We start from the raw sequence: 16,016 nt of genomic DNA, 5'->3' as shown, positions 1-16,016 counted from the left end.
TCAAGTTTCTGTTGAACTGGCTGAGCTCTCCGGGTAATCTCAGCTGCTCATTAGCGACAGCTGTGCGTGACGTCTGCGCCGTGGTGACGAGACGTGACGTGTCTCTGTCAACAGAACAATGGCGGATACCGTGGAGGAAGCTCAGGGCAGCTGGTGAGTCGATTTGTTGTTTAGATGTTTGGAGAATATTTGTCGGTCGCCAGGAAGAGGTGAGGGCTTCATTTGTTTAGTTTCCACTGTGAATTAATTAAAAATGATTTTGTGTCGCCGCTCACCCGACGGTAAATGGTAAATCTGAATCCAGTTCAGTGGCCGCAGCTAGCCTGCTAATATAATAACAATTAGCCAAGTTACTTACCAGAACAGCAAAGATTGAAAAACTGTGCACAAAAATGAAGTGTTTCTTTAGAAAAACCTGTCTGTGGTTAATGTTAAAATCATTTTAGGTCTGTCATAGATATGGTTCAGTGCATGTACTTGTTAGCCAGCATGCTAGTAATAAGCCCCATTTCCTTAAATCCAATATTTCCAACCTCACTATCTTTATTCTCATTTGAAATATTTAAACTACATGGTGTGATGACATTTTGTGTAATACTATCACCACAATTCATGTAAGGATTTTTTTTATCCATGTTATGAAGTAGTGGTTAACTCATAAAGTACTTTGCCATCAGAACTTCTGTTAAATTATGTTACTGTAAATTAGCCCATATAGACTGCCATTGAAGATTTCCTAACAACTGTCATCCACTGGTGTAAATAGTTTTGTTTTTGTATTGATCAATTACTAAAACTGTCTACTATCAGCATTTGATTCACATTCAGCTCAGAAATTAAAAAAGCAATAGCTGCCATAGAAGAATAACAGTTTACCGAGGTTATAAAGAGGAAAAGCTTCGACTCTTTCCACACCTGATGCTAGCAATGTACAAGTGTTTAGGACTGGATTCTGTAAGAATATCTTAAGTTTGTTTTTAGCTGTAGAACTTCACAAGGGTTTTATATAATCCATTTTATTGTTGTTGTTGTTTTTTGTTTTTTTTTAAACTGTGTGACATTGCCCCCCAGGGACCAGGATTTAGCTGAGGCTCTGGACTCTGGTGGGTCAGACAGTGAGATGGAGAGGGGCATCACGCAGATCCAAGAGCATTCAGTTGAACACAGAGCCAAAATGTGGAAGGTAAAGAGAAGAGTCCGTCTTTTATGTCTAAGATGCCTCATGTGCTGTACTTCAAAAGTATTGCATTAAAAATAATGCTGTATTAAGACCAAAGGGAGGTTAGAGTAAATACAAGTCTGACTCTTACCGCTGTATCCATACACCTAAATCATTACATCGCCAAATATTTTTGTGATTTATAGATTTTTCACATTTACAAGGGCACACAAAACCAAATGTGACAAAGGCCTTAGAATCTGTTTATGCCTTTTTCACTGAGTTTTTACTGCTATGTCCACAAATCTGCTCAGTGATGTAAAATCCTGCAGTCATTGCAAAATAGACAACAAGGAGTTCTTGTGCACAACATTTTAAATCTATATCGCCCCTTTCTAGGCCACAGACGAGCATTTCATGTTCAATTGATGTCACTTATACGCACGCCTCTTTCTGACACACCTCCAGTCTGTTATTTGTAAAACAGCATTCCTAACATACTTGTTATTGTGTTTGGTATGCAAGTGATTACTGAAAGACGAGTAGTTTCAGTTTTACCTTTTGAAAGTTTAGTTTACTATTTAATAAGTCAAAGAAGAAAAAAAATTCAATAATGTTAAATAAACCTTAAACTTTTGATTAAAGCCAAAATGCATTCTAAAACATGGGTATTATTTATTACGTTGAATGGTCCGGTTCCTATAATCTTTATAGTAAAGCAGAGAGGTAACTGTTGGCCTTTATTTACGCACTGGGAGAGGCAGGTCTCAGTGGCGGCGGCTTGGAACCGTTTCATAACTGCTTGCTTCTTTGTTTCCCTTCTGTTTCACCTATAACCATTTAATCGATATAGTTCTGCAGAACTTGTGTGAGATATCTGTAGGATTATCCACAGAAGTCCAATAGTGTTTGATATAGATATCATAATTGTCTGTAAACAGAGTGCTGGTTATAATTTTGCAGAGAAGCACCAACAACTGAGAAAATCCTAAAAAATTTTTGGAGGAAGTTTCAAAAGTTTAATTTGAAGAATACAAGATAAAATATAAAGAACTTATATGAAATTTGTTTCTGTCTTTGCTTCGTGCTACATTCAACTGATTGGCTGATTTCTTCATATTTAATCTGCTTTGTGTCAACAGATTGCTCTGAACGTCTCCGGAAAAGGAGACAGCCTGTCCCCGTGGGACGGTGTGCTTGATTTACCAGAACAGACGCTCATTCACAACCGCAGTCAGCAGCTGATTGGTGAGTCAATTCACATGAACATCGCAACAATCCTTATCTATAAGTAAAAAATAAATAAGTAACAAAGACAACAAGAAACTTCTCAGCAGATAAACATTTACAACATTCTGGGTTCTGATCATATTCAGATTAATATGACAAATGCAGAAAAAAAAAACAAATCTAAAATGTGAAAATATTGTTTAGACTTTTAAATGGAATATAAAAACAGATCAAATGTTTCAATGGACGCACCGATCTACTTTTTCACTTCCAATACTGGTACGGATATGAGTATCGGCCGATACTCATATCCGACAACTGAACTGACTTAAAATGCTTCTTTTTTTTAAACACGGACATAAATATAGTGAATTGCAAACGTATTTCATAACTCTGCACCAGTACAGCACACTTAAATGACAAGCTTGGTCAAATATGTAAAAACAACTTTTAATTTGTTACGTCAGTGCAGCCAGCAGTAGAACAGCCAATGTAAAAATAAATCATAAATAAACTCACAGAAATAGTTTCACTACCTTCATCAAACACACAAAAATGGCAACAAACCTTCTTTCAAATGGTTCAGAAAGTGCAACTAGGAGTTCTAAATATGAAGTTAAATAAATAAGAAAGGATGATGTCGATCAGAGCACACAACATAGAATTAGACTGAATAGATCTGCCCTCATGGATTGGTCACATTGTTACCGATACCCAGTCTAGATTTTCTTATTCAATATCCTCACCGATACAGATATTGATGTTGGATCGGTGCACCGCTAATATTTTCTGCTTAGTGCAAGACGTCTGAAGGCTGTTCTTGAACGATGTGTCATTATTACCTTAGAGCACAAGCTGAGGAGTCACCTGGCTGCTGTTTTATTCTGAGTTCATAGAGTTAAATTTCTTCCATGAGTCTCGCATCCTGACATCCGCCGAATCTGGCGAGGCTCAGAATAGAATCTCTTCTAAAAACGGATCAAAATAAAACCAGACAGAGATTGTTCTCCTGGGACGTTGTTTTCGACTTTAAGACGGCTTGTCGGTGAAGATGTTAATCAGGCTTATGAGTGACCGCCCTCCTTCCCCGCCATGTTCAGACCACCTGGGAGTTTCAGAGGAGGAGGGGAGTGAGATGGTGTCCGACGTGGAGTCGGTCATCACGTTCTACTGCAAATCTCGCAACATCACCTTCACCCCCGAGCTCAGCTTGCCTCACCTGCTCAAGCCGCTGCTGGGGCTGAAGTTGCCCCGCAGCGACCTCTACAACTGTTTCTACGCCATCATGAACAAATACATCCCCAGGTAGAGCTTCCCCGCCATCCCTCCGTCTTCATGTCCTCACTCGCTGGCAGGCTTTAACATCAGCCGGGCGCTTTCGTTTCAGGGAGTGCGTCCCGAAAGGACGACCCTTCCACCTTTACAGACTGTTGCTGCAGTACCATGAGCCAGAGCTGTGCTCCTTCCTAGACACCAAAAAGATCACACCCGACTCCTACGCCATCAACTGGGTAAGTCCAGACTTTCTGACAGTCGGGTTGAATCGATGCTTTTTCTCTCCGTAGTGTTGACTGAAGTGTGTTTTTCTTTTTTTTAGCTGGGGAGTTTGTTTTCCAGTCACTGCAGGCCCGAAGTTACTCAGGCCCTGTGGGACTCGTACCTCCAGCAGGCAGATCCTTTCCTCATCTTCTTCCTCATGCTAATCATCCTCGTCAATGCCAAGTACGTATCTGTTAGCGGGAGCCGTGGGATCGTCGACACTGGTTGTTTTTGTTCTGATTATGTTTATTCACCCTCAGAGAAACCATCCTCACAGAAGAAGCAGAGAGCAAAGAGGACATCATCAGTCAGTTTGTTTACCTGTCGTTACACTGCAAAAACACAACATCTAATATTTCTGGTCTAGTTTCTAGTGTCAAACATATCAGAATAGGATTTTATTTATATATATATATATATATATATATATATATATATAAACTGCTTCTTTGTGTGCTTTAGAGTTTCTGTACTGATGAATTTTTTTACGAAGCCATAAAAGCTGGTTTCCATTTTGCTACAAAATGGAAACATGGAAATATTTTGCTACAAATGTTTCCATTTATGCCATGAGACCTAAATTCTGAACATCATGGCATGGAGTGCATCCCAGTCTTCCATGTCTGGCACCTCCTCATTCTGACTCTGATACTGAGGAACCACAGAGGAACCACAGAGCTCTGTTAATAAAAGCACATCTTCTGAAGTTGGGATGTTTCTGCTCTGTTAGTTATTTTGGTAATGGAACCAAAACGCACAGAATTGCGCAACACCTTGTGAAGACAATAATTACTGAGATTGTTGGGTCATTAATTTGAACACGTTTTGTTCATTTTTTTTCTGTTGTTTAATAAAGTTACGAACGTTTTGATAAGCCAATCAGAGGAGGACGTTCTGGTCTCAGTGTCCTGGCGGTGTTCAGCTTGTCACCTAATGCTGATATCGACGTATTGCAAACCTGCTCTAGTAAAGCATGAACAGCTCAGAAACAATATGAAATGGAAAAAAAGCGATTTATTAACTGATTAAGTTGTGTTTTAGATTGTTCTTGAAAAACTAATCAGTCACGGCTGCACAGTGAACCCATTGATTCTTTACAGCAGACAGCCGCTGCCCTCTTGCAGGTACTGCGTACCCCCGCTAAATCCTTTAGGGGTCCTCAGTACCCGACCGTACTCCCCTACTTTCACCCCTGGACAAAACTAACTTACAAGTAACTTTTTAGCAAAATAGAAGACTTTGTTTTAAGGCACTAATTCATTAATATTTTTTTTTTTAAGTACTGGTTGTTATAAGTGAAATAATCTCCCAGTTTAAGTAAAATTAACACTAAGGAATTATAGACTTAAAAAACTCCCAATTTGTTGCTTAAAAGTTGACTGTAAATTAGGTTTGTCTTATTTCAAATGCACCATGATATTTGCACTAGAAACTAGACCAAAAATACTTGGTAAGATTAGTTTTTGCAGTGTATGTTTAGATTTGTTGACTATCTAGCCAGTTTTTTTTCTTGTGAAGGACACTCAAAGGAGAATGTCTTTGTTCCAGAAATGTTGGAGACGTCTCCTTCTCTTCTGGAAGCAGAAGACATTGAAGATTTGTTTTCATTGGCCCAGCATTACCAGAGCAAAACCCCGCTGTCACTTAGAAAGGTAAGGCTTTGTGTGCAGATTAATGAAGCATTTTATGTACGTTTGTCATCTTGTTAAAGCAACTCCGGTTTTTTCCATCTTTGTCATCATTCATCATGTTAGATGAATCAGAATCTGTTTGGTAGCAGCCTGGTGGCTCTTAAAGAGGAAGATACTGACCTGAGTCAGGCACTGTGTCTCCCCGTGTCTGTCCCAGAGATCCTGCAGGCCAACCAGCTGCAGCAGGTCAGTGACACACACGCGCGCGCGCACACACACACACACAATTTCAGCTATTTCAGCTAGGCCTGTCATAATAGCAAATTTAACTGGACGATAAATTGTCCCAGTACTTTTTGGGATAAACGATGATAATGTTTTGAGACCATTTTCAAGTAATATATGGATAATTACAATACTAATAATGCAAGTTAACCCTCTCAAAGACCAATAAACTTTAATTTAGTAAAGAACACTTAACACTGGAACTGGAGGATATTTTACATTTCCCAAATAAAACACAACCACCAAAGGAAAACTAAAATTAAAGACACACACACACACAAAATATGGATTACTATGTCTCTGTAAACACAGTTGCTCTTCAAAAAATATTTTTCATCAGAATGGAAATGATCAAGCTCATTTTAATGTATCAATCAATTAATTGAAGAATTGCTTATTGCAACAGGTTTAGATTTAGCCAGAAAATTCTCAGCCTTTGCAGAGCAAGCAGTTAGTTTTTCTTAAACAGACCAATAAAGATGATAAAGATGCGTTTGGTGTTTTAGGACGGGGTGCGCTTCTTTGTGGTGGACTGTCGGCCTGCAGAGCAGTACAACGCTGGACACCTGTCCACAGCCTTCCATCTGGACTCTGACCTGGTGAGAGACGCTAACGGTGTTGCACATTGCATGCGGATGCTTTTGTTCTTTCTTCCTGAAACATTTGCACTTTTCTTCCTGTAGATGCTCCAGAACCCCTCTGAGTTCGCGCTGTCTGTGAAGTCCCTATTGGAGGCTCAGAAGCAGTCTTTAGAGTCGGGCTCCATCGCCAGCGGAGAGCACCTGTGCTTCATGGGCAGTGGGAGAGAGGAGGAGGACATGTACATGAACATGGTGCTGGCCCATTTCCTACAGGTGAAGAGCATGGCCCATTTTTAAAAAACACATTCAGATTTCATTCTGTTCACAGTAGAGTTCAGATTTATGACCCGAGCCCTACTGGTCCACAATTATCTGTTTACCGTCTGGGTTGGGTCAGGCTTCTGTGGCGCATTTAATAAACCTACAAAACATACAGCACAGAGAAAACCACAGGAGAATCCACGATATAAAGTTGTGTTACTCCACATATTATGATGTTAATAGAGGAGCAGATAGTTTAACCTGCAGAGGAAATAAATCAAGTTAAGTAGTGGGCAGAAGTTAATCAGACTGCAACAAGCACAACAAATTACAAGGTGCCTCTACTCTTAATCAATCAAACACCCCAGATGATTTGCACTTGACTCACCCTGCGCTCACAAGACATTAAAGGGGCTTCACATAGCCAGAGCTTTACATCTGGCTATATTATGCCCTCATCAAAAACACGCCTTGATTTTTATTTTTATTTTTTTCATGCATGTTTGAGAAATCCTTTAATCTCCCTTGGCAACTATTCAGCTGTTCAAATGCTTTGGAGGACATGGCGCCAACCTTCAACGATGAAGCTCCTCTTGAGAGCTTCTGCCTCACAGATCGGCCTTCCCTCATGACTCCTCTACTCGGCTCCTTCAGACTAGCCAGCAGCAATTAGCAAACACCTGCTGCATTTGCTGAACTCATTATAGGAGTGAAATGCTGGTAAAAATGTTGTTAAAGGGTTAATAGAGCAGCCATGTTGTGATGACTTCATGAAGGCAGAGTTTCAGAAAGAGCAGAAGCTTCTTAAAGAGACATAGGCCCAATTATAAGGTGTTAAGTTACAAAGTGAATTTTGTTTCCGTTACATTTTATATACATAGCTAATTTTTCATAACAACTGAAATGAACATAGTTTCTTGATTGTGCTATAAAATGATACTCTGGCTGGAAAACACATAATACTGCCACTTTAAACTAAAGGTTAAAAAGCAGGAGAAGTTGCACTGTTTACTTAAATGGTGGTATAAAATCAAAATGAGTAAAAATCTTAATTAAAAATAATATATCGGGTTTATTTTCGGGCTCAGGTCGGCTCTGGCACAATGCCTATGGGTTTGGGCTGGATTTTCTTTTTTTTTTATTTTAGACCCGATCTAAACTCTAGTTCACAGGAAACAGGAACATGTTTCATTGTCTTCCTGATTTGCAACCTCAGTTCTGCATTTTTTTGTTTCCATATTACAGAAAAACAAAGAATATGTCAGCATTGCCAAGGGAGGCTTTATGGGTAAGTAGGTTAAAGTCATGCACATGCAGTTTTCAAAACATTTTTATGGTTGTAAGTTTTTTACAGTGGTGTAAAGGCTGCAAAAAATGCTATGCTTTCAGTAGTGTTTCCTGAATATGCTGCAGTGAAAGCTTCACAGCATGAAACTAACGTTTTGTGGCGTTTCAGCCCTCCAGAAGCACCTGGTGGACATGAACGTCGAAGGCCTTGACTCTTCATACATGAACTGGATAGTCAGCACATCTGGATCTCACAGCAGCCTCAGCTCTGTGGATGTAGGTGGAGGAGAAGGAAGGAAACAGTTTCTCACAAACATCTTTACGGTGCCTCGCAAAAGTATTCACACCCTTTGAACAAACCTCTGCATCTTTTAATGGGATTTTATTGTAATGTACAAAGCAAATTGAAGTGGGAGGAAAAGGATAAATGGTTCTTAAGTTGTTTTTTTTTAATGTAAACTCTTTGTAGTTTTTTTTATAATTTTTTATTTAATTCCCCTAAAAAATGGATGAGAAGTATGAAGAAAGGAAGTGTTGAAATAAAGTATCTCCCATTATGCTAAAACATGTAGGTGTGACGCTTTTTATTTTTAGGGACTTGAATGCAGTCCCTTTAAAAAAAAATACATTGCACACTTTTCTGATTTTAAAAAAATAAATAAATTTTATGTTTTTTTGGAAGACAACATAAAGCCTTTTTCCTTCAGCTTATGAATGATAAACCACTTTTGGTTTGGTCTGTCACACAAAACCCCTATAAATTAGACTGTGGCTTGACAAAGTGAGAGACAGTCAAAGTGATATGAATACTTTTTCAATTCACTGACCTATTATAATTTTATTTTATTTATTTATTTTTGCATTTTTGTTGAAGGTCTTTCAAATTGTTTGTTTGTTTTTTTTCATGGTTGTCTGTTGCTTCTTGTTTTAATTTTTATTCTTCCAACAACACAGGGAGAGTCTTTGAGCAGCCCGGGAGATGGCAAAGGCGTGAAGTCTCTGGTCAACAAAATGACTTTCGCTCTCAAGTCCAAGTCTGTTAATGTGAAGGAGAAGATGATCAGCTTCATCGAGAACACGTCCACGCCTGTGGACAGGTAGGAGCCCGGTTCGTTTCTCCAAAACGCCTCTTCTCCATTAACTCCTAACGCACGCTAACAGCTCTCGTTATTGGGGTGCGGTCCATCTTCGATCGCGACTGAACACATGATTGTTTGATGAAAGCTGTTGTTTAATGTGCCAGTTTTGTTAAAGTCCCTGTGCCTTATTCCACACTAGAATATCTTTCAATCTGCCTTGGCCTGAGAAGGTGATTCCAGATCGGTAAGAACTCCAAACATCCAGCTGTCTGTCACCAGCATGCCCACTGGCTATAGAGGCGCACTTGTCCCCCCTCCGAGACGCATTAAAGCATGCCTTAGCAACCAACATCTCTGCCTTACTCTGCTCACTCACTCATAAGGAAACATTCCCCATGCGGCGAGGGCGGACTCTGTTTAACATGTTTTTTTTAAGGTCTGTTTTCCATGCTTTCACTAACAACACTTACAGAAGCTGCAGCCTTTAACAAAGTCTCCAGTCATCCTTACTGAATCTGAAGGCATTTCAGGGTCAGCTTCGACTGTTTTGCAGGCGCATCTCAATATGCTTACATTTTATCTCGGCAGTTCAGTTCAGAAAGCGATGTAGTTCAAGCATTTATTTCTGTTGTCCCCATGTGCTGCGCAGAATATCCACTCAGTGCTTGGTTGGGGCTCCTTTTGCATGAATTTCCTCATTGGTGTGGCCTAGTGCACTTGAAATAAGACAAAACTAGTAACTTTCAGTGAGATACAGGCTTGTTTTAAGCCATTGATTCATTAATATTGTAATATTTCCACTGGTAGATTATTTCACTTATTACAAGATTTTTTCCCCCCATGTTATAAATGAAGTAATCTGTCAGTGGAACTAGTACTTTCTCATCAGTATCAGGGAAGGCTTTGTGGCTTACCCTCCTTATGGAGGAAGTCTGTGACTGTCTGCTGAACATCTGTCGAGTCAGCAGTCTTCCTCATTTCTCTGTCGAAGCTCCTTTTTTATTGGTCTTGTGTGTCTTTCAAATCTTGAGGAAACAGAATTTAAACTTTTCATGACCTCTGAGCGATTATTTTTCAGAAATAAATGCTTGAAATGCATCAAGTTTCCGTTTCTTGAATAGAATTGGTTAAATTAGTCCATGTTGCGATGCGCCTGACAGTCCGTTTTTCCATTTCAGTGTCTTCTTGCATGATAGTCAGGGCTGCGCAGAATGTTGGAGACAAAAGCGACGCTGTGATTCGTTGGTCGGTAGCCCTGAATATCATGGCAATCTGTAAAGTAGAACCAAGCTGCAAGGCTCTCACTTAACTTCTTCTTATGTCCACCAGCGTATAACTTTTTTTCCCAGCAGTCTGAGAGTCTCCATGTCATCGCTTTTTGTGTGCAAACTTGGACGTCTTCTGTTTCTGAAAGCGTTTGCTTTTTTGTTGTTCATTTTTTTTAATTTTGGGGTAATGTCACAACGTTGCACCGCTTTGTTTCCTTCTGCAAACAGACACGTGAGCAGCAGTGACCGCGTTGGGAAACCGTACCGGGGCGTGAAGCCGGTCTTTAGCATTGGCGACGAAGAGGAGTACGACACAGGTAAAGGCTGAATCCGATATTGATATCTGTATCGGTTCTGATATTGGAAAAAAAAAATCTAGATTGGATATCAGCGACACGTCTTGCTTCATTATATATAGAATTCCTAATTGCACTTGCTGAACTATTTGAGGTTTGTTGCAGTTTATTTTTTATCTATTTGACCAACACAGTGAACCTGTTGTTTTTGTCAGTTTAGTATTAATTTTGCTGTTATTCTCCTAATTGCACTGACTGAGCAAATGAAAGTTGATTTTATACATTTAACTATGTATTTAAATGTGCTCTAATGCTGCAGAGTTATCAAATAAATGTGTGCTTCAATACATTTATATATGTGTTTTTAAAAAAAATAAACATTTTAAGTGAATTCAGCTGAAATGAGCATCACGTTTTTCCTCCCAGATGAGATCGACAGCTCCTCGATGTCAGACGACGACCGAAAGGAGATTGTGAACATTCAGACGTGGATCAACAAGCCCGACATTAAACACCACATTCCCTGTAATGAAGTTAAAGAAACCGGTCACATGTTTCCCAGGTGACTTAGTCTTTTTTTTTTTTTTTTTCATAAACGACTTCAAACACATCAGAATAAAAAAAAAAAAAGAAACAAGGAAATGAGAAAACGGGCTTCTTGAACTCTGACTCAGTGTGTTTTCGTGTGTCTTCCAGTCACTTATTGATCACAGCGACCCACATGTACTGCCTCAGGGAGATTGCCTCAAGGAAAGGATTTGCTTACATCCAGTCCAGACAGGCGCTGAGCTCCGTGGTGAAGATCACATCCAAAAAGAAGCACCCAGAACTTATCACCTTCAAATTCGGGACCAACAATTCAGCTGGAGTGGAAATATCTGCAGTTGAGAGGTGATCATGTGTGGAGAAACGCATCTCTTTTAAGTTTTAATTTTGACAGCTTACTGAGACAAGATACAAGTTGCATTATGAAAACGCACAAAAAAAAAGTTCTTATGTCCGTCTTTTAACAGTGTCATAGAAACTGAGGTTGTCGATGATGTGCAAGACTCTGTCTGCAGTCAGTCTCTGCAGTTCATTCAGTTTTGAAATGTTGAAAGCCTGAGATCTTTTTTGTAGGTTTAAATCGATTAATCATAATGAATCGGTTATTGAAATAATTGTCAGCTATTTTAGTTATTGATTAATCATAAACTGGCAATAGAGACTCAAAACGACAAAATGCTGACAGAACAACATACTTGGAGCAAAAAAAAATCTTAGATTTAAATAAAAGAACTCATCAAATTGTGCCAATTTTCTTTTATCCAATTGTGGGAATAAATGATAGATTAATCAATTACTATAATAATTGTTAGTTTCAGCCCTATTAATATTATTGAGGGATATTATTGCGTAAATTGGGTTGAATACAAATTTAAGGGCCACTTTTCAGATATTTTTATTTCTTAATGTTTAAAACTGTCTCACTTTTCTTCTGCTTTAATATTTGTTTGTTGAGTCTGTTGGACAAACGTCCGATGAAATGCATTGAAGTTTGTGTTACAAATCTGAAGTTTATTAAAATTTCTGACTTTAACAACAACAAAAAATCGATTCCTTTCTCGCTTTTTTTTTTGAAGAAATTATGAATGACAAAAAATATTTTGAAAAATAGTTTTTATTTCAATCATCCTGTATGCGAGTTGACCTGAATTCAAAGTCCAAATAAATAGAAGCTGTAAAACATGCTCGTCAAACAAGATGGCGGCCCTGGGCCCTGACATCACTCTGAACTGAGAAGACAGGAATGGAAAAAAAAAATAAATAAAAAAATTAAGATTTTTCCAAAAATTTTCAAAAACAGAAAATTTGATGAAATTCAAAATTGAGAAAGCATATTTGGAAAACTTTTAATCACTCCTATCAGATAAAATAATTTGTTTTTTTTGTTTTCATGAAGCTAATCAAATATTTTCATTCTTCCTCTCCCAGATATTTGATACCAAATGCAGGTGACGCCACAAAAGTCATCAAGCAGCAGATCATGAAAGTATTAGACGCTCTGGAGAGCTCGTAAGCGGAGGCGGCGGAGTCGTCAGGGGGGGGAGCCTGCGGTCGCAGCAGCAGGTGACATAAACTGTGAGAAGACTCGTCTCCTCCCCCGTTCCTGGGCGTCCTCCCTCCTGGACAAATCCCAGTGCAGTGTTTGACTCCGACGACCCCTGCCCCCCTCCTCCCGTGTCTCCCATTCCTGGGACGTTTTGGGACGCGCCGCCAACAGCAGGCCTGCGGGTCAGTGCTGCCCGTGTCCGAATAACTTAGGTGCTCCGCAGTCATCCAACCACTTTCCTGTGACTAATTTAAGAAAAATCGGTTATGTCATGTGTTCTTCCTTTTACAGTGCAGTTTGGCTTTGATGTTGGTTGCTCTGGCCTTAACGTAGCATACTGGCCACCCAGTGGCGAATCTATAAAGCCCATGCATAACTGACCCTTTGACTTGTCTTTTAGTTTTCTTGTGATCTTTCTTTACGTAAATTTATTATTCATCATTTTTAGTACGTGTCAGCTAAGCTGCATGTTGGCGACGCTGGCCAATGATTCCTGCTTCTTTTTTTCTTTTTCTGATAACGTTTCTCCTTTTCCATCAGGTAGCCTTAAACAGAAGTTATTTGAAGGTGTTTATAAATATCTAATGTATAATCTGTGTGAACTGCTCTGTCGAAACAGAAATGTCATTATGAAAGCACATCCTGATGGAGAGAATACAGGGAACTGTGGAGGTTTGAAACATCCCTTGTTCCTACAGTAAACTGTTTGCCTTTGAGTATTTCTGTGGGCCAATTTATTCTCATTTATCCTCTTTAGCATTCGTCTCTAAGCAGTTTGTAGCTCAAGAAGCCCCACCCAAGAGCTACGCTAGGATCACTCCAGGAGGTTTGGTGATAGTAGTCGATGAAAGCCGGAGAAACTCGCCCTCATTCAGTTTATTATGCAGTTCTCTATGTTTGCCTCCTTGACTCGCATAGGAAGTGTTTCGCTCCAAATAGGAAAGAAATATTAACTGACTGGTTATGCTTCCAGACCGGTTTGGTGTTTTTGGTTGTACTGATCCAAACTGAGCAGCTTCGGTCGGCCTCATGGCTGTGATGTCATTTTTGGGCACCAGCAGTGGCGGCTGCGTTCATCAACATGCAGTTTATGTTCTCGTTTTCCTACATTTGCTTTTGCTTACCGACGCATTTTTGCTTTAAGGTTACCTGTGCAGGCAGCATGGGGATCTGCTTAAGTGGAAATTTCAGTTTCCACAAGCACTCTGTAAATTGTATTTATTTCTAATCACCCGTATAAAAACTAAAGAATCTTTTGAGAAATGCTAAGGAAAAGAAAGCAAAACTTGAAACAGAAGGTCTTAATCGGGTTTGTCTTTTGGTCCGATCCATTCTTGTCGCCCCGTTTGCTGTGTTGTCGGTATTCTCTCTGACTAGAACATCCTCGACCGGGAGGGAGTCTTTACGTCACTCTGTAGCATCAGACAGGACGCCGACCACTATATTGAAATGAAACAAGTATAATTTACTTTGCACCTTACTGTACTGCTGTTGTTTTCTAAACATTTCTGTTTTTAATAAATGGAGATTATTGGACCGCACATGTAGACATGTTTATTAAAAAAAAGTTCCATGTACTAAACTAAATGTGTGTGTGTGTAGTGAGAAATAATACAATGCATTATAAACTATTTAAAGGTCACACACTCCCACAATGGGAAACACTTTCTACTAGTTGAAAACATTCAAAATGGCCGTCAGCCTATCAGCTTTAGACGTCATATGGACTTAGGTTTTATCACATTATTTTGTTGCCCCATAAACAAATACTGCTCTTGATTACCGTTTTCATTTGTAATGCATTGCTTTAGGATCGGTCTCATTAAGTAGTGTGATTTGTATCTATAAACTGCACACAATAACTCTGTTCTTGTATTTATTGATGCTTTTATTGAACAAGCAGTGGAGAAAATAGTAAAACTATCCATCCCAACAATAAGGAAAGTTTTGGGGGATTATAAACATCACTGATTGGAATTTATCGTAACAACGATAAATAAAATTCTTATGAGAAATTTATCATAATAAATGATAAACTTTAAGATAAATTACTGCCCCTAATCCCAACAAGGCGGTTAGTTGATGCAATGCTAAGATGTTACATCAGGTTCAACCTCAGCATCTGGTTGTTGCAGTTCATAACTGACAAATATATATATATATATATAAAGTTTTATCTAACAAGCTCTAACACTTTGGTAATGTTAATTGTAAAGATGAAACTGAGGTAAAGATGTTTGACAATAATACACAATGTGTTTCGAGAAACGTCAAAGTAGCTTAACAGCAATTGTCAAGCAGGGCGGCGGAAGAGTCATGATGCGGTCTTATAAAATGCTGGATTTTATTAGTTTGAGCAGAGAAATGTCAGCAGGCTCAGTCTGTGATCCTTAGAGGGGCAGATCATACTGAAGCAGTTTTGCACCAGCTGGATCTAGTTATAAATGTCTGAAAACAGCAACAGTGTTAATCTTTTTCAAATCTATTACTGTTTTGTTCAAATTGATTACCAATGAGCAGTTAAACTTTGGACTAAACTCTGGTTGGACACCAGTTAACTACCCACTGTGACAAGAACCTCAGCTTTTTCACAATAAAAGACCACGGTTTAAGGTCAGTACAAGAGTTTCCTGAATTTATCTCAAATAGCTAATTTGTGTGCTGTTTTTTAATATAAATTTTTTATCCAACAAACACGCAACGTACACATAATTATATAATAATATAGTTAATGAATTTCTTGATTGTTGTTGAAATGGAAAATAAAGTTATACTCTTATTTTGAAAAGCAAACATCCACCCGGAAGTACTCAGCACCCTGCTTTGCTGGGGCTGAGCCGAGTTCTGCACATATGACCGCTGTGACGAGAGTAATGTCGAGTAAGTATGAAAGTATTTGTGTAGTTACCATTTTTTAACGTTATTCGTAGTTTAAATTTAGCTGTCATTTGATAAATAAAAAATAATAATAAAAAAAAACCCTCAGTAGTTTGTAACTCATGCCGTGTTGTAAAGTCTCCGTGCTGACCGGGTTCTGTTGTTCCAGAGTTCCGCCTGGCTGTGGTCCAGCTGCAGGTGAGCAGCGACAAAGCGAACAACCTGAGCAAAGTGCGGAGGCTGGTGAAGGAGGCAGCGGGACAGGGCGGCAAAGTGGTGCTGCTGCCGGTGAGGAGGTTATTTTTTATTATTATTATTTACTGTATACAGTGACCTTTAGGTTTCTTATCACTCTCTTATTGAGAGTATAAGGCAGGGGTCCCCAAACTTTTTCCTGCGAGGGCCACATAGCTGTTCCTTTCTGTGGTCGG

At 39.1% G+C, this 16,016-nt stretch overlaps 2 protein-coding genes across 4 annotated transcripts in view; both read left to right on the top strand.

Moving 5' to 3' along the window:
* The first annotated feature begins 46 nt into the window (after positions 1-46).
* Positions 47-14,249, top strand: tbc1d23 (TBC1 domain family, member 23). 3 transcript variants are annotated; one of them, XM_007568446.2, is made up of 19 exons: positions 47-153; positions 1,072-1,183; positions 2,302-2,407; positions 3,490-3,694; positions 3,777-3,900; positions 3,987-4,111; positions 4,189-4,235; positions 5,477-5,580; positions 5,683-5,805; positions 6,351-6,443; positions 6,528-6,698; positions 7,932-7,974; positions 8,143-8,249; positions 8,928-9,070; positions 9,252-9,296; positions 10,549-10,637; positions 11,043-11,178; positions 11,313-11,507; positions 12,591-14,249. In XM_007568446.2, exons 1-19 carry the CDS (start codon positions 119-121, stop codon positions 12,673-12,675), a joined length of 2,088 nt encoding a protein of 695 aa, XP_007568508.1. In that variant the 5' UTR covers positions 47-118; the 3' UTR covers positions 12,676-14,249. The 3 variants fall into 3 exon arrangements, with proteins under 3 accessions (XP_007568508.1, XP_007568511.1, XP_007568510.1); XM_007568448.2 differs by having other exon boundaries at positions 140-209; XM_007568449.2 differs by lacking the exon at positions 9,252-9,296.
* A 1,233-nt stretch (positions 14,250-15,482) lies between these two features.
* Positions 15,483-16,016, top strand: part of nit2 (nitrilase family, member 2) — a 7,359-nt gene continuing 6,825 nt past the window's right edge. The window contains exons 1-2 of the mRNA XM_007568444.2: positions 15,483-15,588; positions 15,755-15,873. Of these exons, the coding sequence (XP_007568506.1) occupies positions 15,561-15,588; positions 15,755-15,873 (147 nt within the window). The 5' untranslated portion in view covers positions 15,483-15,560. The remainder of the gene's footprint in view (positions 15,589-15,754; positions 15,874-16,016) is intronic.

The sequence above is a fragment of the Poecilia formosa genome, unplaced genomic scaffold, assembly GCF_000485575.1.
Source record: "Poecilia formosa unplaced genomic scaffold, Poecilia_formosa-5.1.2 Scaffold222, whole genome shotgun sequence".
In the NCBI taxonomy this organism is placed as follows: domain Eukaryota; kingdom Metazoa; phylum Chordata; class Actinopteri; order Cyprinodontiformes; family Poeciliidae; genus Poecilia; species Poecilia formosa.
Note: the sequence above shows the minus strand (reverse complement) of the source record. Positions and strands in the feature narration are given on the sequence as shown.